Source organism: Chrysemys picta, chromosome 5, assembly GCF_011386835.1.
Source record: "Chrysemys picta bellii isolate R12L10 chromosome 5, ASM1138683v2, whole genome shotgun sequence".
Classification (NCBI taxonomy): Eukaryota; Metazoa; Chordata; order Testudines; family Emydidae; genus Chrysemys; species Chrysemys picta.
This window is the reverse complement of record NC_088795.1, coordinates 15,034,008-15,061,105: the sequence shown is the minus strand read 5'-3', so window position 1 is coordinate 15,061,105 and position 27,098 is coordinate 15,034,008. Positions and strand designations below refer to the sequence as shown.

General features: G+C 51.2%; 1 protein-coding gene across 25 annotated transcripts in view; it reads right to left on the bottom strand.

The window, feature by feature from the left end:
• Positions 1 to 27,098, bottom strand: part of SHROOM3 (shroom family member 3) — a 259,403-nt gene that overhangs the window by 20,186 nt on the left and 212,119 nt on the right. For 18 of the 25 annotated variants that reach the window (XM_024108440.3, XM_065595984.1, XM_065595987.1 and 15 more), the window contains 7 exons: positions 23,422 to 26,740; positions 18,690 to 18,766; positions 13,934 to 14,848; positions 10,863 to 11,357; positions 9,519 to 9,669; positions 2,953 to 3,225; positions 980 to 1,986 (listed from right to left, as the gene is read on the bottom strand). In XM_024108440.3, coding sequence (XP_023964208.3) covers positions 1,636 to 1,986; positions 2,953 to 3,225; positions 9,519 to 9,669; positions 10,863 to 11,357; positions 13,934 to 14,848; positions 18,690 to 18,766; positions 23,422 to 26,740 — 5,581 coding nt within the window. In that variant the 3' untranslated portion in view covers positions 980 to 1,635. Of the gene's footprint in view, positions 1 to 979; positions 1,987 to 2,952; positions 3,360 to 9,518; positions 9,670 to 10,862; positions 11,358 to 13,933; positions 14,849 to 18,689; positions 18,767 to 23,421; positions 26,741 to 27,098 lie in introns of those variants that run through there. The other 7 variants (XR_010601215.1, XR_010601217.1, XM_065595995.1 and 4 more) reach the window with 5 other exon arrangements.

The following is a 27,098-nucleotide window of genomic DNA, read 5'->3' as shown; positions in this document are numbered from 1 at the left end:
TTTCTACAATGCAGTCTGGGGACGCCCTCAATCTTTAATAGGGAGGGTGGTGGTGGTGGTGGAAACAGTTGATGATACATGTGCAACGCCTTGGAGAACTAGAGGTCCCAGAATTCAATGCTCCATAAGTGAAAGAACACCCACTGCCTTAAAGAGGAGACCATTTCCAATCTGCTTTGCTTAATGCAAAGTACCTGCAGCCCTGGAGCTCTGGATAAGTTGCTCAAGTGATGTTCAGTTGAGCAAATTTGGTTGTCCCAGGTTAGACTGACTGAGAAATGACTCACTAACCCTACCCCTACAGTCAGAAACCCCATTTATCTAACTAGGACAAATGAGCTTTTAGAATATACAGGTTGAAAGGGACCTCAGGAGGTCATCTAGTCCAACTCCCTGCTCACAGCAGGACCAATCCCCAGACAGATTTTTGCCCCAGATCCCTAAATGGCCCCAGCAAGGATTGAACTTACAACCCTGCATTTAGCAAGCCAATGCTCAAACCACTGAGCTATCCCTCCCCCTGGGAGTAGACAGAAGACTTAAATGCAAGCTATTCGCGCTGGGGCATGTAACCCACTGTTAGCCATTAGAGGATTTCAGATAAGATGGGTCCAGATAAACGAGGTATTACTGTTTTAAAAAAATATGCTGGTATGTACATCATCCCCTTTAGAAAAAGCAACCTATATGTAATGCCCTTTAAAGACCCTCTCCCAAATCAAACTAACAACCTTCAGGTTGCTTTTAGCACAGACCTTGCCTTTGTATTGTGTTAAATAATCTGTGAATCCAGAGCCAGAAGGGAATCTTTTTGCTTCATTCTAACTTTGACTCCTGAGTTGCTTGGTTCACACAAGTGCTTGTTTAAACTCCGGATGTATCAAGCCACGGGATCCAGAAGAGGATAGATTATACTTTGCTGGGCAAAGTCTCCTTCGCAAGGACACTTACTGGTACATTCAGCACATGTTGAAACAGGTTGAAGCTTTTTCTGGTAGCCCTTTATTATGTAAAAAGCCCCTGAAAAGATGCTCCATTCTAGGGTGGGACTATCTTTGGAGATTCCTCTTTTTGTTAAGTTTTCACAAAATACAAAATTAAACGCATTTTCTACTTACAGAACCAAGGCTCAAGTAACTGACTAGCATATGTACAACAACTTACACTTTCTGTCTTGTTTTTTAAAAATATAAATATCAATAATGTTCAGGAGTACCATGGGTTGGTTTAATTTTTAAGGCTTCATTCTTTCAGATCCTTCATTATTTAACGACAGTGCCTCACTTTGATTGAGGTGTGGGGGCAGTGGGGAGCAGAGGCAACCACAGCATGTTACCAAAGATGACATGTTTGTTCATGATAAGCTGGCCCATTCAAAAATAAGTGCCTCCTCCTCATACCTTGTAGCCAGGGAAATCGTTCACCTCCCTCTAGCGTGAGCCAGGTTAGATTAAGTTTTCATAGTGAGCTCTCCGGGCGATGGCATAGGGAGAGGAATGCAAACTGTTTTTTTCCTTCTTTGAATTCTCCTTTTAAACCCATCGCTCCATTGTAATTGTTGAGAGCTCTCCAAAAAGTACTCCGATTAAATAAACTCAAGCAGAAGAGCTGTACCCGAGGCTTGTCTGGGAAAGGTTAAAGTGAAGAGGCCGAGGGTGCAGGTAAACTACCGCTGACCCCCGGGGGGGCTGTGGCTGGGGCCGCTGTTGCTGTTGTGTCCGTAGGGATGAAGTCTATAGGGAGGCTTTCCGTCAGGCACTTGAGCTGTTCCTGACCCAGTTTAATCTTGTCGTCCAGCTCCCGCTGCTCTATGAGAAGCGCGGACTTCATCTTCACAAAGTGCTGGTACTCCTGGAGCTGCTCCTCCGAGAGGTAATTGCCCAAGATGTCCAAGACCACACGTTCTCGCCGGTCCAGGTTCTCCTTCAGCTCCCGGGCATCCTCGTGCTGGCCAGCCAGCAGCTTCCTTTTCTCAGTCAGAGAGCTCTGCCACATCAGAGACAGGGAGTTAACATCACAGTGCTAATCCAACGACCTCTTCCCCTCCCCACAGCCAGCCTTTCCCTCCTCTGGCAGTGATGGCCTGGGGACTAGGCTTCCCCCATACATGGTCACACACATGGAGAAGGGGAATAACATTTCAATGTGGATCAAACATGAATCCTACTCAGTCATATTCTGAAATTGTTTGGTCAACATGGTAATATCTTTTATTGGACCAACTTCTGTTGGTGAGAGGGACAAGCTTTCGAGCTTACACAGAGCTCTTCTTGTCTCACTCACCAAGCTTGAAAGCTTGTCTCTCTCACTAACAGAAGTTGGTCCAATAAAAGATATCACCTCACCCACCTTGTCTCTCTAATATCCTAGGACCAACACTGCTATAACAATACTTCATACAGCATGGTCAACATGGTGCAGATGGGGTTAGAAATTGTTAACAAAACACAATCAAGCCATGGTTTCTACCAGGCTTTCTCCCCTATGCATGGTCTGGTCAAACAGAGTTAAAACATGCTTAGCTGGAGCCAGGAGACCACCATTAGTCCAGCTGTGTGCTGCTTCGTCTGCAGTTCAGCTTGCACAGCTGATGGTAAGACCAGCCAAAAACAAATGCTTTTTTTTTAAGTTGCCAAGATGCATGGGGTGAGAGTCATTTGTACAAAATATCAGCCAAGATTCATGGGGCCAGAGTCATGTTTACAAAGGTTTATACCTATGAAACAGGCTCAACTGTTGGCTTCACTTTGGAGGCTACAATCCTATATATGGCTGGGAGTTTCAAAGGTTCCTAAGGCCTGGTTCTCGTTGACTTTCACTGGGAGTCAAGCACCTAACTCCTTGAAGGCCATTTGAAAGTTCCATTCTATATGTGCGTGTTCTTCTAATCACCCGTTTGCTTAGCACGCTCAAAAATCACCAACGTTCTAAAGTTTACAAAAAGAGACATACCCGCTCTTCAGGATTCACATCTTCACCTAGGCTACTCAGAACGTTTTCTACCCGGGCCAGACGCCCTGAGAGGGAGAGCAAGAGGTTCACCACTTTATCCAGGTCGCCTATGAACATCTTGTATTTGTCAAACTCGTTGGGCTTGCATAACTCGCTGATCAACACTTCCACCTCCTCTCCCAGGGCATTATTCAGCTTGATGTCTGCTAGCAGGCTCTCCTTAGCTTCCTTCAAGATCTCCAGTTTGTGGGACAAACTCGCGATGAGCTCAGCCTGGTAGGAGGGAAATATTATTACTGTTCTTTATGGTGTATGCTGTGCTGTCAGTGTGACCATATGCAAACATGGCCCTGGTCCCATTAGAATGAAAATTCAACAAATGCTGACAATGGTCACAGAGGGATGAGCTGGAGAGAGAGGAGGAAATGGAGGAGACAGTGAAACTCAATGTGAGAAGTTTTGAGCTGTTGGCCGAATGATATTAGGATATCGCTTTACTTGCCTAGTAGCCCAAATCGTAACCTGCTTTTGTAATGATTGGGCAAGATTTTTGGTGCCACATCTTGATGCACCACTTGATATACCTTAAAGGGAATATTGAGCTTCCCTTCCTTTGTAAAGTGTTTTGAGATCTCTGGATGAAGAGTGCTTTATAAGATTGTATATATTGAAATCAATGGGCGTTAGGCACTTAAGTACCTTTATCACGCTCCCACACCTTCAGGTTTTTATGTTTTGCATTGTCCTTTGTTCAAATAAATATTATTTTAAAAATTGATTGAAAAAAGGGAGCAACCTTGACTAATTAACCAAGACTCTGGCCTGGGTTGTTATGGTGTAACAAATGCCAGGGCTGGAAGTTGTTAGCTGCATTGTGCACGCTGGATCAAAAAGCCTCGAGGCAAAAGAGGAAAAAAACTTGTCATGTTTTTCCCTCCTATATTTGTCCCTCTTAGAATGCACTATGAAGTGCTAAGAGCTAGGGGCTCCGAAGGACTTAGAAACCTCAGCATCAGGTGCAAGTGCCACTTTCAATTTCAACTTCAGCCAGAGCCTTGGCAGAACCCACCGCCTGGGCTGGCGTGGCCCTCGGCAAAGAGAAACCAGCGTGTCGCTTCACCAGCTAAGGAGAGTCAACGCTCCTTTTGTGAAAACCCCTGCAGCTGTTGCACAGCCAGTGAGAAAATCACCCTGAAGTGCAGCCATGCTGTGCACGTCCTGGAGTGCCTGATTCCGATTAGGATTTGGGGGAAAGCAATAAGTACATGTAGTCCCTGGTATGAGGCTGGTAATGCGATAGCTCTGCTTTCACTTAGCAGTAAGCCACAGCAGAGTGTGCATTAGGAGCCGTTGGAACACCACGTGTTCTGCTTTTGCTTTCAGCTTCCTGGGGAGTAACAATACATCATTATACATAGCTGAATATGCATTGCACACAGAGGCTACCGGGTACAATATGAGGTCTCCTTCCAAAGAGTAAGTCCCTGGGGTATTGAAACGTTTCAAGGAACAACCCTCTTTCTATCAGAAGTGCGGGTAATTTCACGTAGGCAGCCTCTGGGCTTCAAATAAAGTGGATCTTTAACTACAGTCAAACAAATTGTAGTGGAAACCCTGGGGATGCTTGGAAGTGGTCTTTTAAAGCAAGGAGTTGCCCCTCAGAGATGGTTTTCAATGCAAGCTTCCCTGTATCTAAATAATACAGTATCGTTTAGCCGGTTACCACTAGATGGCTGCATTATTCACACATCCGTTGGAGTCTAGAGCTGTCACCAGCGGTTAGTTTTCTGACTGTACTGGAGTCCATTAACATTTCTGTGACAGTGCCGAGGGTCAGTGAGATGTGAACAAATACTCTTGACCACAGATTTCCGCTGCCCAGGTTCATGGTGATGAGGCACAGCTAAAGCCATTTCATTTTATAGCTGGGAATCCCCAAGGGGAAGACGACTGGTTGTTGGGTACCAATGCAGAGCAGAATGGTTTTTGGAAAGGGGAAGAGAAATTATAGTCTCCGCTCCTGATTTATTAGCATTACACTGTAAGCTCATCGGGGTAGGGACGGTATCTTCCTATGTGTCTGTGCAGAGCCTAGTCCAATGGAGCCCAGCTGTGACTGGGCCTCAGAGCTACTGGAATACAAACACAGCATAAGAATGGCTCTGATCCTGGGTTGTGCTTTGGTCACTTTGCAATGCTCTCCCCTTGCAAAGCGGCTCTAATGTTGGTGAATTCAGCCTTCCCTGTGCAGGCAGATCCTCAGGGGGATTCTCTGAGCCACCCTAGCTGCTCCCACACCGACCTCTCTTGCAGCCAGGGCAGGGGGTGTGGCCATGGGAAAGGGGCGTGGTTTGGGAATCCCTATGCCCTAGTGCAAATTTTTTTCCCGGAGGCCCGCTGGTGCAGCTGCAATGGGCACTTCAGCCCAGTATTAACATGCGTCCATCAGGGAGAGGGGCACCACAGGGCGTGAGCTGCCCCTCGCCTCAGCAGGGACCAGGGCGAAGGGGCCAGGCAGGTGCCACAGCCAGCCCCCGCCAACACCCCCTGCCTCAGCAGCCTGCTGAGTGCCTTGAGCTCGTCACCTGCAGTCCCGCCTCAATCAAACACCCAACACCCTGCGTGCCTCACAGACACCCCCTGCCTGGGAACGAGGAAAGGGCCTGAGGGTTGCCACTGCCGGGAAGAGGCCCAGCCGTTACCTTGACGGTCCCCATCATGGCATCGTCCAGGTGGAAACCGAGTGGTACCGCCGAGTCCCGGTACCTGGGGGACCCACGGGACCAATACTCCAGGGAGCCTGACAGCCACGGATCATGGGGTGTGGCCACTCAGAGCAGAAACAGCTGTGAACCTTCCAGCCTCCTCCAGCCACCCTGGGAGCCGTGACCCCTTCTCCTTGCCCTCCATCTGGCAGCTCTGCTTTGACCTCTGCCACCTGCCGGGGACACTGGGCTCTTCCAGCCCTAGGGGCAGGCCATCTCCAGCGGCACTCCACCAACATATACAGTTTGGTGGGGGCAACACGCCCCATGCCCCTCCCAAACTCCACTCATGGCCGACTCCCTGGGACTGTGCCTTTAGGCTGCGGCCCACAGTTTGAGAACCCCTGCCCTAATGACCCCTTGTTGTCTTTCGCAGTTGGTGTAGTTTAGAGCAGCCTTCAGGCTGTTGCAATCCGTGCTAGAGAGCCAAGAGGCACAGAGCAACCCTAGGATTGTGGGAGTGAAAAGAGCATCTTTGTGCTCCTTGGCCGTAGCTGAGGATCCAGCCCAATCATTCTAAACACATAAGAGAACCACACTGGTCTCACCACAGGTGATCAGGAATCCTTTGCTACTCCGATCTCCTCCTCCCCCCCACAGCCAAGCAAACACCAAACAGCACCCCCTGGCACTAATACCTCTGACTGCAGACCCAGTTTGCCCCTCAGTAGGAAAGAACATGTTTCTAATGTATGCTACAGATGGGCCTCCACTTTTGGTCAATGTGAAACCACTAGCTGTGAGGCTGGGATGCAGGACATCATCAGCTGAATTCAGGCTCATCCTATTAAACTGGGCTGGGGGGCAGAACCTCCCTGTGCCGAAGTGTTGTCCTGAGCCTCGGCTCACTTGCTCCTGGGTAGCTCCACTCAGGGCCGGCTCCAGCTTTTTTGCCGCCCCAAGCGGTGAAGAGAAAAAAAAAAGATAAAGCCGCGATCGGCGGCACTTCGGCAGCTGCTCTACCGCGCCGCTTCTTTCTTCGGCGGCAATTCGGCGGCCGGGCCTTCCCCCCGAGAGGGACTGAGGGACCTGCCGCCGAAGACCCGGACGTGCCGCCCCTTTCCATTGGCCACCTCAAGCACCTGCTTCTTGTGCTGGTGCCTGGAGCCGGCCCTGGTTCCACTGGCTGCAGTGGATTCACTCCATATTTACACCGGGGTATGGGAGAAAGAACTGAGGTCCTTTGTCTTTTGCAAGGTGCAGTTGTAGTGACCCAGCTAGAATTCATGTGCCTGAGAAACTGGGGGCAAGAGAGTCAGTAGCCAAAGGAGCAAAGAAGGCAGCCGAATTATTACAGTGGCAAATGGGAAAACACCACAGAGCCACTCACAGGCCCAACGGGAGCATTTCTATTGACTTCCATGAGCTCTGGATCAGTGGCGCCGCTCACTGGTTATCTGCAAGTTTTGCAGGAGAACTGTGACAGGTCGTTCAGAAGGTTGTCTGTGTATCTCCCTGTCCTTGAGCCCCTTGTACCAGGAGGGTGTCAGGTGGTGGGGGTGGAGGCAGGGAGCAAACATACCTTTTAATCAGAGCTTTGTCTTGGAATGCCTAGGAGTCTGAAATGGACCTGAAAGCACTTGCTTCGTATTCATTAATCAGTGACTCTCCTGCCCTTCCAAATGCCAGCTCACACAGTCCTTTGCATATTTACAATGGAAATGTGCTTGGTTTACCCAAATGACCGCTTGGAGTAGCTGCCTCCCCTCATAATACCTCTGCAAATGTTACTTCACATAGATGCCCAGCAAACATGCCAAAGCAATCTCGTTAATCACTCAGCTCCATTTCTGTTTTCCCACGCAAATATAACCTTTGATGCTTGGGTCTGGTCCTCCCCTGGCAGGCTCACACCTACTTGCTGGCTTGTCAATCCTTCACTACATGCATCTGAATCATTTGCTCAATTCCTTATCCTTTTACTCTGACTTCTGTCTTTTTGCTGATACAGGCAGATGGGCGTTTACTATGTTCAACAGCACTCAAAGAATTAATCCAATGCTGCAAATCTTTAGGACTGGCTGTAACTAGTAGGTTTAAAGTGAAGTGCTCTACAAACTGGGGACTAGGCTAGTTATTTAAACCAGGTGTTAAGTGGGGTGGAAGGCACAAGCTAAATGTGTGTGATAGTTGCGTGTTGTCAACTCATTTATTCAGTGTGCAGTTACTATCCTGCGTCTCTGCAGAATCATAGAAACGAGATGTTTCTCTTACCTTAGCTAGTCCATTCCACTGCCAGGGTTGGATTGCTCTCTACAGAACATTTTCTAGCACATTGCTAAGGTTTATTTTAAATGTCCTATGAAATGGGGCTTCCCAATTCTATCTTTACTTACTGGTATTACGGATGCACCTAGATGGCCCAAATGAGATTGGTCTCCCCAGCTATCTAGCCCTTGTACATACACATAAGAAGAGACAGCCCCTGCCCCAAGGAGTTTACAATCACAATAGACAAGACAATGGCTGTCACAGAGCAGACACAGAAGGTGAAACTAGCACTGAGAGGTGAAGGGACTCAGCCAGACTCACACAGTCCCAGTGTGGCAACTGGCTTGCTAAGATCCAGGTTGCCAGATTCCCAGTTCAATGTCTTAGACTCTAGACCAGGGGTGGGCAAACGGCCCACGGGACCCTCCTGCCCGGCCTCTGAGCTCCTTCCCAGAGAGGCTATCCCCTGGCCCTCCCCTGACCCCTCCCCGCAGCCTCGGCTGGCTCCACAGGCTGCAACGCTCTTGGCGGCAGGGCTGTGAGCTCCTGGGGCAGGGGGCTGGGTGCAGGGAGTGAGGGCTCCGGCTGGGGGTGTGGGCTCTGGGGTGGAGCCGGGGATGAGGGGCTCAGGGCTGGAGCAGAAGGTTGGGTGGAGGGAGTGAGGGCTCTGGCTGGGGGTGCGGGCTCTGGGGTGGGGCCAGGGATGAGGGGCTCAGGGCTGGGGCAGAGGGTTGGGTGCAGGGAGCGAGGGCTCTGGCTGGGGGTGTTGGGCTCTGGGGTGGGGCTGGGGATGAGGCGTTTCGGGTGCAGGAGGGTGCTCAGGGGCTACGGTGGGGAGAGTGGAACCCCCCCAGCTCTCAATCCCCACAGCAGCATCTGGGCTGTGGGGGGGAGGCACCTCTCCCCGCCACAGCAGTTCTGGGGCTGTAGGATAGGCGCCCCTCCCGAGGCCCCAGCATGTCCTGGCTGGGGGAGGGCCTCCCTGGCCACGTCTAGGTCCGGGTTGGGCCACCCTGACCAGGTCTGAGCCGCTCCGGCTGTGCCGCCCTGGTTGCGGCTGGGTCCAGGCCGCCTGGCTGCGCCTGGGGCCGAGCCGGGCCGCCTTGGCCACGGCTGGGCCTGATACAGCTGCAGATGGGCCCGATCTGGCCGCGGCTGGGTTCCAGGCCGCTCCGGCCGTGGCTGGGGCCGCCCTGGCCACGGCTGGGCCCGATCATGCCACACCGCAGCAGAGTTGGGGCCGGGGGAGAGGCGCCCCGGCCATGGCAGGTTGGGAGCCAGGCTAGGTGGAGACCGGGAGAGGGGCGCTCCTCCCCCAGCAGGTCCCCGGGCAGGTTTCCTGAGCGCCTGCGCGGTGCTAAATAGGCTGCTGCGCGGCCGCACAGCTTACAGGGAACTTAGGTTGGAAGTGGGTTAAAGCTCCTATGAGAGCAAACCTCCAGTGTAGATGTGACCTCCATTTCTGAAGGGCCTATGAGTGTAGTGTCTAGGGAGGCTGAAGCTGAACAGAGTTGCAGTTCTACACATCTGTGCCGAGTCTGACCCCTGCTGGTCACATGCAGAACAACAGAAACCCACGCTGTGAATTACCTTCTTCTCATTGATGTCCAGCTGCTCCTCTTCCTTGTCCACATCTTTTGGCAAGTCTTTGATTTTATTCAGCAGCTCTGCTTTGGGGGCTGACATGTTATAGTAAGCAGTGCAGGTGACCGAAGTTACACCAGCTTCCTTTTCTTCTCTTCTATACCCCAATGAAAAAGACGCACAACAGATCCAGAGAGGGGGTTTAGTTTAGATGATAAGGGAATAGAGAAATGTCAAAATCAAAATGTCAGGGTATCAGCTGGGATAGTTTATTAATACTGTCTGTTAAGAAGACTGCTGCTTCCCACCAGTAGATGGTGCATGTCAGCCATTTTCAAATCCCTCCACGCTGGGAAAGCCAGCACAATCGCACTGATGTTTGGTTGTCTGCTAACAACTTGTCTAAACACTGGGGCCGGATCCTCAGCTAGTCTAAATTGGTATAGCGCCACTGAAGTCAATTTAATTGAATATTTTATCCAGCATAATCCAGTTCTAATTTATTACAGCAGGGCTTCTCCAACTGTTGCATTTGGCCCTCTGTCTTATATTAGGCATTCTTCAAAGTTTTGGGTCATTTTTGCAGCACACTGTAGTGTTTTTGATAAGGGATTCCCCCAGGCTCCCCCCCACCCCCCAAAAAATATTGCCTCTCATAAGCTATCTGCTTTCCCAATGATTTGGTCCTGATTCTGTTCTCCCACCAGTTTTACACTGAGGCAATTCCATTGGGTTCAGTGGAGTTACTCCTGGTTACCATGGTGTGAGATCAGAATTAGGCCCTTTCCCTCTGGTTTGGGGGCATAGCATGGATCTCAGTTTCCAAAAACATGGGAAATGCCACTGCAGAGATTAGCCAACAAGGGGGTGGAGTCAGGGCCGGCGCAACCCATTAGGGTGCTAACTGCGGCGGCCGGATCTTCGGCCGCCTCAGTCGTCGGCGGTATTTCGGGGGCGGGACCTTCCGCTGCCTCTGTCGGGGGCGGTATTTCGGGAGTGGGGCCTTCCGCCGCCTAGAGCGGCAAAAAAGCTGGGGGCGCTCCTGGGTGGAGTGAAGCAACCTCTCCCTCCCCATGTCTCTATACCAAACTCAGCACCATATTCTCTACTGGCCTTAGTGTCCTGGAGCTTAGAGGAGAGAAGGTCCCGAGGCCAATGGCTACGCACAGCCAAGACGGTAGGAAACCCTTTTACAGAATGATTTGCTAATCCCAATGTATGGGGATTGAGCGCAAACTAGTGCTCCAGCCTCACTGGCAGGAAGAATTCAGCCTGCACTCTTCCATACAAGCGAGCAGGCGAACAGCTCTTCTGACATATCAGCCAACCCCCCACATGAACCGGGCTCACCTGTCATCCTCGGGCACCGTCCTGCTGGCTTTCTTTTGCATCATCTGTCTTTTCATGTTGTTCTCTTTCAGCAAGCTGGTTCCATTGGGAAAGATCCCTTCCATTAAGTCCATGGTTGTCTTCATTTTGGAGTCTGGATCCAGGATATCTGCTAGAGACTTATCCCTGTGGACGATTTCCTTGGCCAGGGCCTCTGACTTAATATCCTCCGGGGTCTTCTTCTTTATCACTTGAATAGCTGTGCCCTGAGTCCCGGGGCTGAGGCCACCATTTTCCGAATCCTTCCCCTGGGTGTCTGGCTCTTTCAGGTTGTCCCCGAGTTGTGCTGCATTCTGCTTCTCAGAGTTTGGCCGCACCCCTTGAGCGGCAGGCGACTGGTGCGGTGACTCAGTGTTCCCAACAGACGGTGAAGCGGCCCAGCTGTTTTCCCTGCTGATGGAACTCAACCCCGGCTTCTCCCTGTCAGCCAGATTCCTGGGAAACCTGCCCAAGCTGCTGTGGACAGAAAAGTTCTATGATAAACATGGGGTGAAAGGCTCCTTTTGGACAGTGAAGGTACGGCACAAGCAAGAGAGGTGTATAGTAAATCACATTTCCCTTTCCACTCCACTTTCTCTGGTCTATTTGAACTGTAAGCTCTTTGGGGCAGAGACAGCCTCTCGCTAAGTGTTTGTACCTAGAAAAACCCACTCTAGGAAGCTAGTGGCGCCAGAAGTAAATGATCCCCATGACTCCGAACACGGTTGCTTCCTTATTCCAGTAAAGATCGAATGGGTGAGTTACAAACTTCTTGTGTTGGACAATATGGGGCAACTGTTGCGCTCACTCCCAGTGACACGTAACAAGCTGATCCTTGCTGTGGGACCTTAAACTACAGCAGCCACCCTCCTAGCAAGCGTTCGGAGATCAGGTTCGTCAGCCCCACAAGGAAGTCAATCAGCTTGACATTCTCAAGCTGGGAACGAGAATAAGCCTGAACAGTTCAAATCCTAGCGGTCCTTTTCACACTGACCCCAAAGGTTCCTTAACAACTCACTGCCACAGCCCTGCTAATAAAGTCAGGATGGGCCCGATCCTCAGCTGGTGTAATTTGGGGTAACTCCTTTGAAGTCCACACAACTGCTCTGACTTACACCAGCCCACGGCCTGCTTTGCAAGTTACTCCGGCGGGATAAACTCATTGTATTCGGGAGCTGCGATATTTGCGTGGCCACCTCTTGACACCCAGTCGCCCTGTTGTGACAGGATCGTTTTGCACAGGCTCTGCCATATATTCTGGGACACTTTGATCCTGCATGCCTAGGTTTCATGTGGGATCATCCCAGGGGTGAAAGTGAGCCGGTACGGGCCGGTACTCCATACCGGTAAGAACCTGCACTGGCCCATACCCAGCCCACATTAAAGCGTTGCCGTGGCAGCGCCTTAATGTCCCTGCCCCTTTTGCCTCCTGTTGGGGGCCCTGCCGCTAGGGTCCGTACCAGCAGGGCCGCTGACAGTGGGGGGGGGGGGGAAGGGCAGCAACGTTAAAGTGCTCCTGCGCCATCACTTTAAGGACAGTCTTTTGCTGTGGAAGCACTTCTAAGGATCCTCAAAGCGCTGCTGTGGCAAAGAACTGTCCTTAAAGCGCTTTAACATCGCTGCCCCTTCTCTCTGTCGGCGGCACTGCCATAGGGTTCGTATCGGCAGAGCCGCCGACAGGGGTGGCAAAAGGGACCCGGACATTAAAGCGCTGCCCCGGCAGGGCTTTCGGGATGGTCCTTTGCTGCGGCAACGCTTTAATGTTGCTGCGCCCCCCACCCATTGGCGGGGCCGCCGACGGGAGGGGGAGGGGGGCGCAGCAACGTTAAAGCACTACTGCGGCAGATATCCTGGACCCTGCAGCACTTTAATGTCCCTGCCCCTTTTGCCCCCCCGCCACCGGCCGCTGACGGGCAGGAGGGGCAAAAGGAGCAGCTGCCCTGGAGCCAGCGATTTAAAAGGGTCCGGGGCTCCGGATGCCGCTGCCCCTATCGCAGCAGCGGTGTCCGGAGCTCTGTGCCCTTTAAATCAACACAGGAGCCCTGGGCGGCGCGGTCCAAGTGCTGGCTGGGGGATGCTGAACCCCCAACCCTGCCCCTTCCGCCCGAGGCCCCGCCCCTTCCGGGGGCCAGAGCCACCCCCTGTACCGGTAAGTGTCCTCAGTTACTTTCACCCCTGGATCATCCCCCTCAAAACCTGGGACGTCCCTCTGACCACTGGAATGGAGAGCACCCACCGCAGCACGTCAAAACCCCAGGACTGACTCTCCTCTCACGCAGCAGTGATTAAGGAGTAACTCCATTGAAGTCTGTGCTGTAACTGAGAGGAGAATCAGGCCCAGTATATTCTCTTAGTTACAGGCCCCAGTGATGGCATAGATTTATGACACACATACAGCTGCATAGGGACTGTTTAACCAGGGACCCCCTTGCCCGGCCAGTGCCACCTACAGTAATGGACCTGTCAACTTTGGGTACTTACTCAGGCTCACAGATCTCGGGCTGCAGGGCTAAAAACAGCAGTGTAAACGTTCGGATTTGGGCTGGAGCCTGGGCTCTGACGGGGGTGGGTCTCAAGACCCCAGGCTCCAGACCAAGCCCGAGCGTCGTCATCGCTATTTTTAGCCCTGCAGCCCGAGCCCCACAAGGAAGAGTAGGTGCCGCGGGTTTTTTATTGCCGTGTAGGCGCCACAGAGTTTGAAAACCAGAAGGAACCAGTTCATCTGCCCCCTTGTATAGCAGAGACCACAGTCTCAGCATTCTCCTTCTTCCTTAGTGTCATTGATCCTTCCCTGTCCGCCCACAGAGCCAGAGGCTAGCAAGCCCTGGTGACAGAGACTTTGTCCAACTTCCCTGCTTTCCTTGCTGTGTGTGTACACTCCCTAGAAGCCTTTCTGCTCAGCTGGTGGCTGTGAATGGGTCCCATGGGTATGCAATGCTGGGGGTGAGGGTGGTCCGTCAGACGGATTGGGCCCGGCATATCTTACCCCTTATGGCCCTACAAAGACTAAAACTGGCCCGGGAAGACACGATGGCATTACAGCTCTCCCTTACCTTGCTTTGGCGTCTTCTATAAGCCTCGTGGATTTGTCTCCTGTTGCCCCACCTGCTTCAAATGCAGCCGGGGGAGGAGGTGGAAATATCTCTGCGTCGCCTGTGAAAGCGCTGGGGCTCCACTCAGGAAGAGGAGGAGGTGGTGGCAGAGGGGGTGAGGATTTAAATGCAGTCCCTGCAACACCAGGCTGCAAGTCCTTGATAAACACCTCATCGTCTCCTTCTTCCGGCACGCCCGGTGGGGGAGTCAGCTGAAGGCCTGACTCAGAGATCCGCAGAGAGATCTTCCCAGAGGGAGGAGGCGTCTCTGAATCGGAAGAAGTGCTGCTTTGTGTCGGTAGGCTCTGCCATCTTTGAAAGAGCTTCTGCCCAGACACCTGAGAAGACACCGAGCCCTTTAGGAAGCTGTCATCATTGATCGAATGAGCCCATATCACTTTTGGTGGGAGGTGTCTCTGAGGCAGCATGGCCCTTCTCTGCATCGCTTCTTCGGCTGAGTCCTCAGGGGAGCTGGCATCGCGGTACAGAGGCCGTGCCTGACCGTTATCATTGCCTTCGGGGGGGACGGCGTCTAGTTTGGCACGTTGCCTCATTGCCAGGCTGTCCCCAGCAGCCTGCAGGTCTGAGGGAGTCTGGGTGGAATGAGCAGCGCTAGATGAGGACTGGCCAGGTCCAGAAGGAATACGGTTAAGGAGCAAGGGTCTGGCGCCCTGCTTAGGTTCAGAAGAATGATTCTTGAAGTCTGTTGGCGATGAGACACACTTTTGAGTCCTGCTGATATGCCTAGGGGGTTCTGAGGCCTGGTGGCTCTCAATCAGAGTGGATGAGCTTGTGAGGTCATTGCCAGGAGGATGGGGACGATAATTTGGGATTGTTGGCTTTTCAGAGTGGCTTCTTTTCTTACTGCTGTCGGACCTAAGACAAGATATACCTATCATAAATCTAACATTTTCATTCAGGGAGCAAACGTAGCTGCCATGTATCCCTTTAAAAAGCTAAGAACTCACATTAGACCTTAATACCGGAGGCATGCTGCCAATTTCTACCTCCAGTTAAAGCTGATTTCAATGGGATTGCATGGGTGAAACCAGCAGTTAATTCTGGTCCACTTAGCATAGGCGCACAGATATTATGGTGATGGGCTGGGCACCATATAAGGATCTAGAGAAATAAAAATTACAACTAATCTATGAATAGGTTATTTTTTTCAAAGGCTGATGTGTAACAGGTTGAATAATCTGGTTTGAGGACTGTAGGAGAACTATATTTCTGTGGGCATGAGATTCATGAAGTTTGAGCCAACTTACAGAAAACAGCAGGAACTGTAGCTAATAATGCAGGCAACATAGCGAATCATGTAGGAACTAAGCAACACAGCTATCTACACAGGGACAACCTAGGCCCAATGAATTAGTTATTTAGCTCCAGTCAGCATCTTGATTTATTATTGGCAGTGCAGGTAGCGACTCCTAGATTTAAGGTTGCCAGACACTTATTAGAAGATTCTGTTTTCAGTTGCTTATAATTTTGCCAAATTTAAACTGTGTGGGTCCCATGCTGGGTGTCTGCTTTAAATTGATTTTTTTTTTGAAAGTTTCAGCTAAAATAGTTCAACTGCTTCCAACAATGAGACTAGGGAGAGATATATTGTTTTATCCATCTTAAAAAATTCTTACAACTGTGAGGTCCTCTGGAAAAATAGCATATTTTGTACTATTAATGGAACTGTTATGATAAGTTTAATAATGCATACACACAAGGAGGACCCAAGTAAGCTTGCAGAGGCAAACTTAATTCTGACATTCCCTAACTTTCGAGTGCTCGACTTTGCAACATCAATGTTCTTTTAATGTAGGGTTGGGGTGTTGTGTGTGTGGTTTTTTTTTTTACATAGTGCCAAATGGGTTCCAGGCACTTTGCAGACAATACAAAGACAAGTACTTTGCCCCAGTGAGCTACCAATCTGAATGGACAACAGACTAAATTGTTCACACCACTTTTAAGGATGTTCTCAAATGAATCAGAAATACAGCACTAGTCTTATAAGTGAAAGCCCCACTTAGAACATCAGATAAAACTCATCATATAAAACCTGAGCAGTTATTTAGCTGGAAAACAAAATGAATGATAACAATTAATAATACATACAAGATATTCCAAGCATGCATTAGGCTGTAGAAAAAAAATCCTATAGCATTGCCATTATATTTGTATATAGTTTAAAGACTGCACTATTGAAATGATCTGCAACATGTGCTGTATGAGATTTGGGGCCAAAAGGTGGTTTAGGTTATGCTGGTGTACATCAGCAATAACTCTATCAAAGCCTTGGGGTTACTCTGGATTTACATTGGTGTAACTGAGAACCTCGGCATCAGGGGTGCACTGGGGGCAAAGCTGGGAGAGGTATTGAGGATGTGAGGGGGAGAAGCTATAGCACTCAGAGCTTTAGCTATTCTGGGCTGCAGAACAGTCCATTGGCAGCCATAGGGAGGCTGTCATAAGGTAGCGCAGCCATTGGGGCGGCTCTAATTTACACCAGGGGGGAGGGATAGCTCAGTGGTTTGCACATTGGCCTGCTAAACCCAGGGTTATGAGTTCAATCCTTGAGGGGGCCACTTGGGGATCTAGGGCAAAATCAGTACTTGGTCCTGCTAGTGAAGGCAGGGGGCTGTACTCAGTGACCTTTCAAGGTCCCTTTCAGTTGTAGGAGATGGGATATCTCCATTAATTATTATTACCAGGGGTCACATTGGTCCCTGGCAGGTACAATCTGGGTGGCACAAAGGTGGCTTACAGCTACCTTTCCTCCCCTCTCAGGCTGTTCTTTCAGGAGGCGCAGCTCAGAATGTATCACACTATATTGTATTCTAATGTGCCTGAACTGTTCTATATGGGCCAGACTGTGACCCTCTTACTCACACTGGGGCGCAGTGACTGGCGCAAGTAGTCCTATTGACTTCAGGGGGCCTCCTCCTGTGACTTCACTGATGTGAGTAAGGGAATCAAAATCTGGCCTAACTGGGCTTTTTAAATCTGGGAAGGGTCCAGGCCTGTTCCCACTGAAGTCATAGGCAAAACTCCCACTCACTTTAGTGGTGTAGGGTCAGACTCAAAACATTTGGTTCTGATATTAACACCCACAGCTGACACTGCTCATGTCTGCGTTAGCAGGTTACCAGGGTGACCAGAGGTCCCAATATGATCTGGACTGTCCCGATATTAGGGGCTTTGTCCTATATACGCAACTATGTCCCTCCTCCCTCTCCCTCCCCCAAAAAAGTGCCCCAATTTTTTACACTTGCTATCTGGTCAGCCTACATGTCACAGTGGGGTTGAGGAGACAAAACCACCCACAGAGGATCCTTTGTGGCGTATCCAGGCAACACCCATGAGCAAAAAAGTGTCACCACTGAGTAGTGATCCATCTATGTTTTTTTTAAGCACATGAATGGCACGCACACAAAACCCAGGTACACAACGTGACATGGGCCCAGTGCAGGGCTGGGGTGAGTGGGCCCGTAACTTCCCAGAGTCAGAGGAGTTTCAGGGGTGTATTTGGTCCCTACAGCCATGTTTTATCTATCCAAAGAAGCCTGACCATTAAGTGCAGGGCACTTTACATTCCACTGGAAAATATGCTAATATAACACGCGTTGCGGATGCAGTAGGAACATCACAAAGATGTGAAGATAGTAATAATAATCCAGGAATGCTGCTCTTGGCAGGAAAACACATAACATAATAACCCATTTCCTGCCCCTCTTGGCTAACTTTCAGACTGCATTTCCAGCACTCACTGCATTGTTGCCCCGATGCCGTTCGATGGTGATTTGGGAGATGGCTGGGGGAGTGATTCCCTACATGATGAAAGGGTGGAAAGTATTTTTTTTTGTAGGTGGCCGGAGAGCAGAATTCCTTTTTGAATAATTATCTTAATACTGCCTGGGTTTTGTTGTGATCACATGTGTCTAGAGCTTTGTATAGGAGTCTTCTTAATATTTAAATAGAAACAAATACATAGAACAGATCAACGTGAAATCTGGTCTGTATCAAAAACCCTGTTACTTAGCAGTGCCAGTACTATGCATGCCCCTGCACCCCCTACCTATTTTGTGGGCTTTACAATCAAATTTAAATGTGTCCCTCCCCCGATACTGAGAGAAAGACCCTGACTGTACATGGAAAACAAGGAAACTGCCTCACGGCAAAGCCCCCAGTCCAGCAAGGTACCTAACCACCTGCCCACCTATAGCAATGAGAATGTTCATGTGCTAAGATTAGGTACCCTGCTGGATCAGGGCCAAATAAACATACAGGGACATTAGGGTAATTTTCCTCCAGTTTCTCTCAGTTGTGGTTGTAGAGATTTACAGAGACCCAGGAACTTAAGACGTGACATTTAACAATAGCAGGTCAAACACTGTCAGAGAGAAGTGTTATTTTTAAGTTAACGGGACTTCTGCATACTAAACGAGGACAGACTATGCTACAGAAATGTGCATCGGGGAGAGGAGACCTGAGAGAAGCGTTTTACCTTTAACTAATTTCTATGCTGACAGCAGCTTAGCCCCTCTAACTCTCCCAGATGTGCCACATAAGACAACCAAAATGAGGTCTCCCAGTGCACCCAAAGCATATGGTTTGTCCAGCTCCTAATATCCCATTCATTTAAATCGAGGACATACTACAGTTGCTGCCAACAACAAAGGGGTTAGCACCAGCAGCTGGAGAAGAGACATAAATATAAACCTACCTGTCTCCTGCGCCAGCCATGTAAGAAGGATTTTTCACCAAGTGGCCAAATTCATTACTTTCCCCTCTCAGCAAGTCCTGGAACACAATAAGGAGCAGAGTGAGCAGCAAGTTGAAAACGGCTGAAGCTTCTTAACACCAGAGCACTCGGTGTGTCATTTACACTGGGAAGTCAAGAATGGGAGTGTGGTCTAGTGGTTAGAGTAAAACTACGCCACCACGGAACTTCTGAGGTGCTAGCTAAACCAAATGGATTCACCCCAGCTAACACACGGAGGTCTGCTAAGCAGCATTTCTACCACCACCCTCCCTACGAGGTTCCACAGAAGGATGGGGGCCTACGTTCCCTTCAGAGGTGCCCTCCGGTGAAGGCTGCTGTGGAGATGCCATGAATCAGCCATTACCCTCACTTCCCTGGCCAACACTGCTCCCTTTCCTGCTGCCCTGGCCACCTGCTGGTCACCCAAGGAAGGGGAGATTGTGGTGGTTTTCTGTGGCCAGTGGCTCTGTGGCCTGACTTACCTCAGTGGAAGCCAGAGTTGAATATTGCCCAGAGACTGAAAGAGCCTTCAACCATACTGTGATTCTGAGGCTGCCATTTTCCTATCATGCCCTTCCTCTGATTGGCAGGACAGCCCGTGCAAGCACAGCACAGATCTTGCTCCCATTACAATCAACGGAAGTTTTGCCCCAGGTGGCTTCAATGGGAACTGGATGAGGCCTGTGACTTCCTAAGTGGAAGCTAAGTGTCAGTACTGCAGTGGTGCTCAGCTGGCCAGGGTAATGGTGCCGTGTAGCAGCAAAATCCTTTTTCCTAGGACACCAAGCCATCATGTAGCTCTTCCTCACCAGAGCTCCACCCAAGCCTAGCCGGCTCACCACCACTGCTCCACTGTCATGAGTCTCTCCGTCCTTTCGGAGTCCATTTCTGACCATGCACCCACAGCCAGATCTTCCAAGCCTCCCATTTGGACACCAAAATAAATGGCTGGATTTCAAAGGACCTCAGCAGGTTGGCTGCTTGGCTCTTTTGAAAGGCTAGTCACTTGTCTCCATGGGAACTGCTGGGTGCTGTGCACATTTGCAAATCCAGCGCTGAACACTGAAAAATCTGACCCTGAGTTCTTTTGGAAATCTGGTTCGGATTGCTTCCCCCATAGGATTACCAGACAGGACAGTAAATGCCGAGCATTCATTTCAAGAGCTCAACCTCTCCTCCCTAACTTTTCTGATGAGGTTTTCAATTTAGGGCCCTTCATTTCAATTTCCCCCTGGTTTTGTTTGTTCTCTTTCCATTGTTGAGCATGGGAGGGGGAGGGTTCGGGCTGATCTTGATTTAGAAGCTGAAAGATAGGCGAGCAGAGAAAGAGAGGAAGACAGAGACTGTGCTCTGCAGACAGATGGCTAATAATTCCACACGGCTATCAATTTCCTCACATCTTGAAACAAATTCCTACAGTGACACTGTGCTGGGGTTCATATTCAGCATGAAGAGAACAGCATATACTAGGGTTACCATACGTCCGGATTTTCCCGGACATGTCCGGCTTTTGGGGGCTCAAATCCCCGTCCGGGGGGAAATCCCCAAAAGCCGGGCATGTCTGGGAAAATCGGGAGGTCAGCCGGGCCGGCGGGGAGCCGGGCCGGCGGGGAGCCGGGTCAGCCGGGCCCGCGGGGAGCCGGGTCGGCCGGGCCCGCGGGGAGCCGGGCCGGCGGGGAGCCGGGTCGGCCGGGCCCGCGGAGAGCCGGGCCCGCGGGGCCGGGAGCCGGGGGGTGCGCCGGGCCGCCGGGGGCCGGCAGTGCTGGGCGGGCCGGGGGTGGTCGGCCGGGGCCGGCACCCCAGGGCCCGAGCCGACCCAGGCTGGAAACGCCGGGGGGCCAGCCTGGGCCGCGCCTCCTCCCCCCACACCCCCCTTACCTGCTTCAGGCTTCCCGTGAATCAAATATTCGCGGGAAGCAGGGGAGGGGGCGGAGACTTTGGGGAGAGGGCGGGGCTGGGGGCGGGGCTGGGGGCTGTGGAGTGTCCTCCATTTGGAGGCACAAAATATGGTAACCCTAGCATATACCATAAGCGAAGCGCTGAATAGCATACAATGAGCCAAAGAAGTCTGCTTATAAAATGGGAATGAATGTTTTCCACAGAGGAGCTGAGCTGGTTAAGAAAAAAAATTTTGTGTTCCCCTTCTCACACACACACTTTTACATTTTTGGTTCTGTACTGTGGGCTCTAGCCCCAATTCCGAACAACATCCCTATTCATGAAAGCAGACACTTAACTTAAGTCCCAGTGGATTTTTAAGTATGTGCTCGAAGTTAAACATAAAGATGCTGTCCTGAATCAGGGTCTAAGGGTACATCTATACTTACCTCCGGGTCCGGCGGTAAGCAATCGATCTTCTGGGATCGATTTATCGCATCTTCTCTAGACGCGATAAATCGATCCCGGATAGGGTGACCAGATAGCAAGTGTAAAAAATCGGGACAGGGGGTGGGGGGTAATAGGTGCCTATATAAGAAAAAGTCCCCAAAATCGGGATTGTCCCTATAAAATCGGGACATCTGGTCACCCTAATCCCAGATCGATCCCGGAAGTGCTCGCCGTCGACGCCGGTACTCCTGCTCCGCGAGAGGAGTACGCGGAGTCGACAGGGGAGCCTGCCTGCCGCGTGTGGACCCGCGGTAAGTTCGAACTAAGATACTTCCGACTTCAGCTACGTTATTCACGTAGCTGAAGTTGCGTATCTTAGTTCGAAGTGGGGGGTTACCGTGGATCAGCCCTAAGAGTAAAATTTTCAATAGTGTCTAATTGCTTTAGGAGCCTAAGTCCTATTTTCAAAAGTCAAAAGCCTAAAGCACTTTTGAAAAGTAGGACTTTGGGTCCTAAATCATTGAGGACACTTTTGAAAGTGTTACCCTTACTGCTGGATTTAAGCACATGCTTAAGTGATTTCCTGAACTGGGGTCTATTAGAGTATCTGCACAGTTGGTTCTCTTCTTCCCAGCATCAGTTCCTCAGCTTACACCATTTGGCACCTTCAATCTCACTAATGCATGCATGGGGGAAAAAGCAAAAACAAGCCAACAGGAAAAATAATAATAAAAGGTCTCACGATGCTCACAATTTGTGCCCCTGACCGAGACAACAGGCTTGGTAAACAGGAGCTTGGAACAACTGGTTTCCAGACTGCCATCGTAAAGTACCTTTTAGTGGTTGGGAAAAAAATATCATCTGTCTGTACTTTCTCATCTGGAATCCTGTTTATTTTTGTTCCTGCTCTGAAATGCACCAGGAGTCAGAATGGGCTTTGCTTCTTGGCTTTCACAATAACTCTTTCTTAAGGATATGTCCTCTCATTGAATATGAAATGTTTCACAATTGACAGCAGTTGTAGTAATGTTATGTAGATAGGTCCATTCTCCAGAGTGGGGGGAAAAACGATGGGGAGGGGGGGTGAGCACTACCTAGGTAAGGTGTTCTAGCCATTTGATATTTAGGTGCTGGTTTTTATGCTTTCCATTTAAAAAGCAGCAAAAGGACTGATGCATTTCAAGGTGGGAGATTTAAAGTGAAGTGTATGATGGGTTTAGGAAGGGCAGACTCCCATTCTTGGTGCATTTCAGAGAGGCTCTCACTCAGCAGAGCACTCCATCTGCTAGCTTCAATCCTTATTTAATTTATTCTACTAAATACTAGAATATCGCAACTGGATAATTTTTTTTTTACAGTGGCAGCGGTTCCAGATGCAGATGCTCTTGTTGAGTGGAGCTATCCCTAAAACCTGGGCCTACGTGGGCAGCCAGGAAACATTTTTAGAAAGAATTCTGCCTATAGAGCTTTCATGTTGTGTTTTCACTCCATCTCCCTCACCCTCTCTCTCTCTTTCCAATGAAGGGACCCTATATGAAAACGGTGGGATGAATCAGCCCAGCTCCGCTCATGGCCGTGGTGTCAATGGAGCTATACTGATGTCCACCACCTGAGGAGCTGGCCTGGGATCTTGCTTTCTTTGAAGTTCTTTTGCTGCCAACAGTCACTCAACCCTCCCACCCATTTGTGACATCATCACGATTTTCACAACAACCAATTGGATGTGGAAAATATTGGCCCAGTTTCTCCTCCGCTGTTGGACTGCAGGGGGATCCTCCAGGGTTGAAGAGGTAATTTAATGGCTCCTAAGGCATACCCCTTCCTGCAGGCAGCAGAGAGGGCATGGTTGGGGGGAAGGGGCGCATGCCTGGGCTTTCCTGCACCCCAGCTGTTGTAGTGGCCTTTGGGGGTCATTAGTGCCCCTAGCCTGCTCTAATTTATGCCAGGGAAATGGCCCGCTGCATTGCAGCTCTAGGCTTGGGGGAGCAGAAAGGTGACTTAAGGACCCCTTTGCACACCCCTTTTCAGAGTTGTGCTCCGTGCTTCTGAGCTGCAGCCAAGTCTCTAGACCTAGGCTTTCAGACGAGGAATAAGCAGCAGGAGCAGATGTACTCTTAAAAGCATTTACACCAACATCCTTTCCCCAAGCAAATCTCCCTAGCGTTAAGAAAACAGGGGAAGAGAAAGACAGGAAGGCGTGGTACCCAGCTAGCTGGCATTTCAAACTGCCCCAGGCTAATTTAAACAGACCATATGGTCCATATTGCAGGGCACATTTAACCGCATTGTGAGTACGGATAACTGAATGTCAGGCTAGCATCATAACACCCCCAGCCTATGAATATCAGCTGGACAATGGACTTACCCGGTGTTTCTTGTCAGCTGTGGGAGACGACCTGGAGCGCACATGCACCGTGACTGACTGGTTATCAGATCTATCGAGCAAGTCTTCTGCAGACACCGATTTCCCAGATCTCCCAGGCAATGAGGCCTTTTCAAAGACCCGCTCCTCCATCCTGTAGAGGAGCTGGTCGCGTGAGCCACGCTGACCTGCCTGAGTGCTTTTCGGGAGCTCCGGTTTGGCTCTGCAATCTCGGCGTCTGTCCATTTTAAACTGGCTTGCAGAGGAACCGCTGCCGCCATCCTGGTGCCCTTTCTTTTGTTCAAACCCATTGAGATCAAAGCAGCCCGTCAGCCCAGGGGGAAGGGTAGAGGAGACCCGGCCTGTTCTAGACACCTGCTCTAGTGACACTCTCCGGTGGTAAAGCTTCTGATCTTGAAGCGAATTCATGCTGGAGGCAGAGGAGAGGCTCTGGCTGTCCAGGCCACTGGCTTGCAGGTAGGAGCTTTGCGAGCGCTCTCTCAGGACCCCAGCATCATGAGAAGGCCGCTTCCCAGTTTTGCGTTCGATGTAGTCCGCGAGTGCGTTCTGCTGCAGCTGCTTCAGCTCTGGCTTGGAGAGATTGACGGTGGAGCGAGCTTTGTTCTCTCGCTCAAAGATCTTGCGCCGGTCAGCCACCGTGTTCTCTGGGAAGATGAAATGGAGGCCTTTCTTCTGGGAGGAGAAGGGCGAGGGCTCACGGTCTGAGACACCCACTTCGTTTATTTTCTCTGGCTCGGAGTAGGACCTCTTCTTCTGCTCGGCCGTCAGCCGCTTCCTGCCCCCGATGCGGGACATGTGCTGTGGCAGCCCAGCGTGGCTCTCCTTCTCAAGGTAATCCAGGAGAGGGACATTGTTCTGCGTAGGAGTGACACTGTGCCTCTCCTTGGGGATGTGAGGGGATGCTGTGGTGCTCCTCATCCCAACGTGGGCCGAGGCCGGCCTCTGTGCACTCCTCTTGGGTTTGCTCCCAAAGGATGGGCTGATGTCAAGGTCTTTGCGCCTGAACGATGTGGCTCGTAGGACCTTGGACTGAGCATCTTTAATGCTGTTTCTGTAGTTTCTGCTGAAGGAGGTGTCCAGCTGTGTTCCAGGAGCGTCTTGGACGTTATCCTGCCACAGGATTTCCTTCTCTGGCTCGCACATCAGCTGGAACGTGCTTTTGCTCCTTGTCAGACCGTAGTACTCGCTCTGCTGCACCTGATTTGCTGCCCCTGCCATCTGCTGCTCCACTGGATGCCAATCAACCTCCTCAGGCTTCGCGCTCCCGTTCCTGCTCACCGGCTGCACACCCGGCGGTGTCTCAGAGCCAGTTGTGCTGGGTCGCCTGCACTGTTCGCTGGCTGGCTGGCCATGCTCTTGGGAGTTTGACTTGTTTCGTACGTCCTCCATGCTGTTAAGAGAGCACCTAGCGCCGGATGATTGGCTTGGCCTATTTGGCCCATAATTATGTCCAAAGCTGGGCACCCCCATGCTCTGGGGCCTTTGAGTGCCTTGCTCACGTTGTTCGATCTTGCTGACCTTCTCCAGCACAGAACAGTGGGGCTTGCTGGATTCTAGTTTCCCGGGCTGGAGGCTTTGGGTGCTACTGGAGCTTAGCCGGCTCCTGCTGAAATCGGAGGCCTTTGGCTGCAGCAGAGAAGAGGGCGCCTCGTACTTTGGCTCTGCATTGTGGAATGGGGCCATGCCAGCGACGTCGTCCTCATGCCGTGTGAAGGCTTGTCTGTCCAAATCGTTCCATGGCCCACACCCTGGCCCTCTCTGATCCTTCTCTGCTTTATTATTGCGATTTGTGAAAGACCGTTTGGCCTCAGAACAGCCCTCGCATTGTTGCCTCTCCTTTAGCTCCAAACTATGTTGCCTCCTGGTGCTCTCTAGGCTGTTCGGCAAGGGTGAAAAGCCAAGCTGCTTGGCCTTACTGTAACACCACTGATTCTGGCTGGCGGGGTCTCTCTCACTTTTCTGTAGATTAGCATTTTTGTCCTCCTGCAACTCAGCCACCCAGTACTCCTCGGGCTGATAGAGAGCTTTGCTTTCACTGGCATCCCTCAAGCGGGCCTGCAGAGGCTGTGAATTGTGGTTGGAGTGTGGGGTGTTGCTTGGGCTCTCTCGGATGCCATGCGACGTCACATAAAGGGAACCTGACTTGTCCTTTTGGGAAGGGGTCGAATGGACGTCAGGGCCCGATGTACCGTGAGGTTTGTACTGAGCGAATTTTGCTTCATGCTTTCTCTCCGCAGCTGGTGGCCCGTAGTCCGGCCGATAAAAGACGGCCGATCTGTTTGTAAAGCTTTGGTTTCCATTCTCATCGACGCCAGAATGGCTGCAGACCGGGGCCTTCTCATACGAGGCTGGAAGAGGTGGCGCGTATCCACTCTCTTTGGCCAGAGCTGGATAGAGCATCCCGTTATTGCTTGCCGAAGGCTGGGGCACCTGGGCAAAGTGCGGCTCGGGGGAAGGTACAGGGTAGACGCCGGTAGGAAGCAAAGGCTGTCCTGGTTGTGCTGCCTGGGAATAGCTCTGCTTCGGTGTCACTTTGGGGCTGCTCTCAGGGCTTTTCTCCACCACGGTGTGCAGCTGCCCTTCCACAAACATGGGTTTCAGCAGCTGTCCCTGCCCCAGGGAGACAGTGCCAGACGACGGAGGCCAGGCCCCTTTCGGCTGAGCTCGACACGGCTTGTTTTGATCGAGGCTGGACCAGGAGCTGGGCCTCTCGTGGTGCCTTATTGCTGCATAGCTGTCACTGCGAGTTGGTGGCATGGGGGGTCCCTTCGGGTGCTGACCTTCACTGTCGGAGGAGCTCCTCCTTTGCTGGCCCCAAAAGGGGACTCCACTGTACCGGCTGTGACCAGGCAGCCTGCTGTAGCCACGGCCTTCTGCCTGCGTCCGCCCCTCGCCGCTTGGACGCAGCGTGGAGGAGTTCACTTCGTACTCCTCAGAGACCCCTCGCTGGGCGTCGTAGACTGTCTTGACGTACCTGATGTCAGCCTGCCTCATCCCCTCCTGCGGGCTGCCTCGGGAGTGCACGTTGTCCATGGAGAAGGAGCGCTCCTTGCAGAAGGAAGGCGCCGGGCACTCGGGGATGCTGGAGTTGGTGGAGAAGGAGCTGTAGGCGGAGTCCCTCTTGCTGTGGAGTTGGGCAAGCTGGTCGATGCTGTTGGTGGACTTGGCTGGTGAAAGGTGGCCAGGGGGATATCCAGAAGGGGTATGGTCCAAGGTTTCCATGCTACCCCACGAGCTGTACTGGTCAGGGCTTCTCCTCAGATAGCCATGGTCATAGCCAGAGAGATCACTCGTGGAGGAACTAGAGGAGAGAGAGAGAGAGAAGGGAAAAATAGACTGTTAGCAAGAGAGGCATGCTTTGGCTTATAAACGAGCTCAGAGGCAAGATGTTTAGTTTTTAGAAGAACAGACGAAAACCCATATTTGGGCCTGACTCTGTTCGCTGTCTGCAGTCATCTTGGTTTACTAAGAGAAATTGCTTGACATTGCAACACATGTCTCCTATTTATCACTGGGGGGCGGCGGGGGGGGGGGGAATAAAGGCGGAAGCACTGTGCAAGCTTTGGAGCCAGGGAAGATCTGCCGCACCCATCAAACCCATCCAAAGCATTTAAAAAATAAAAATAAATGCAGATGCCAGAGAGGGAAAGAGCAAGGGA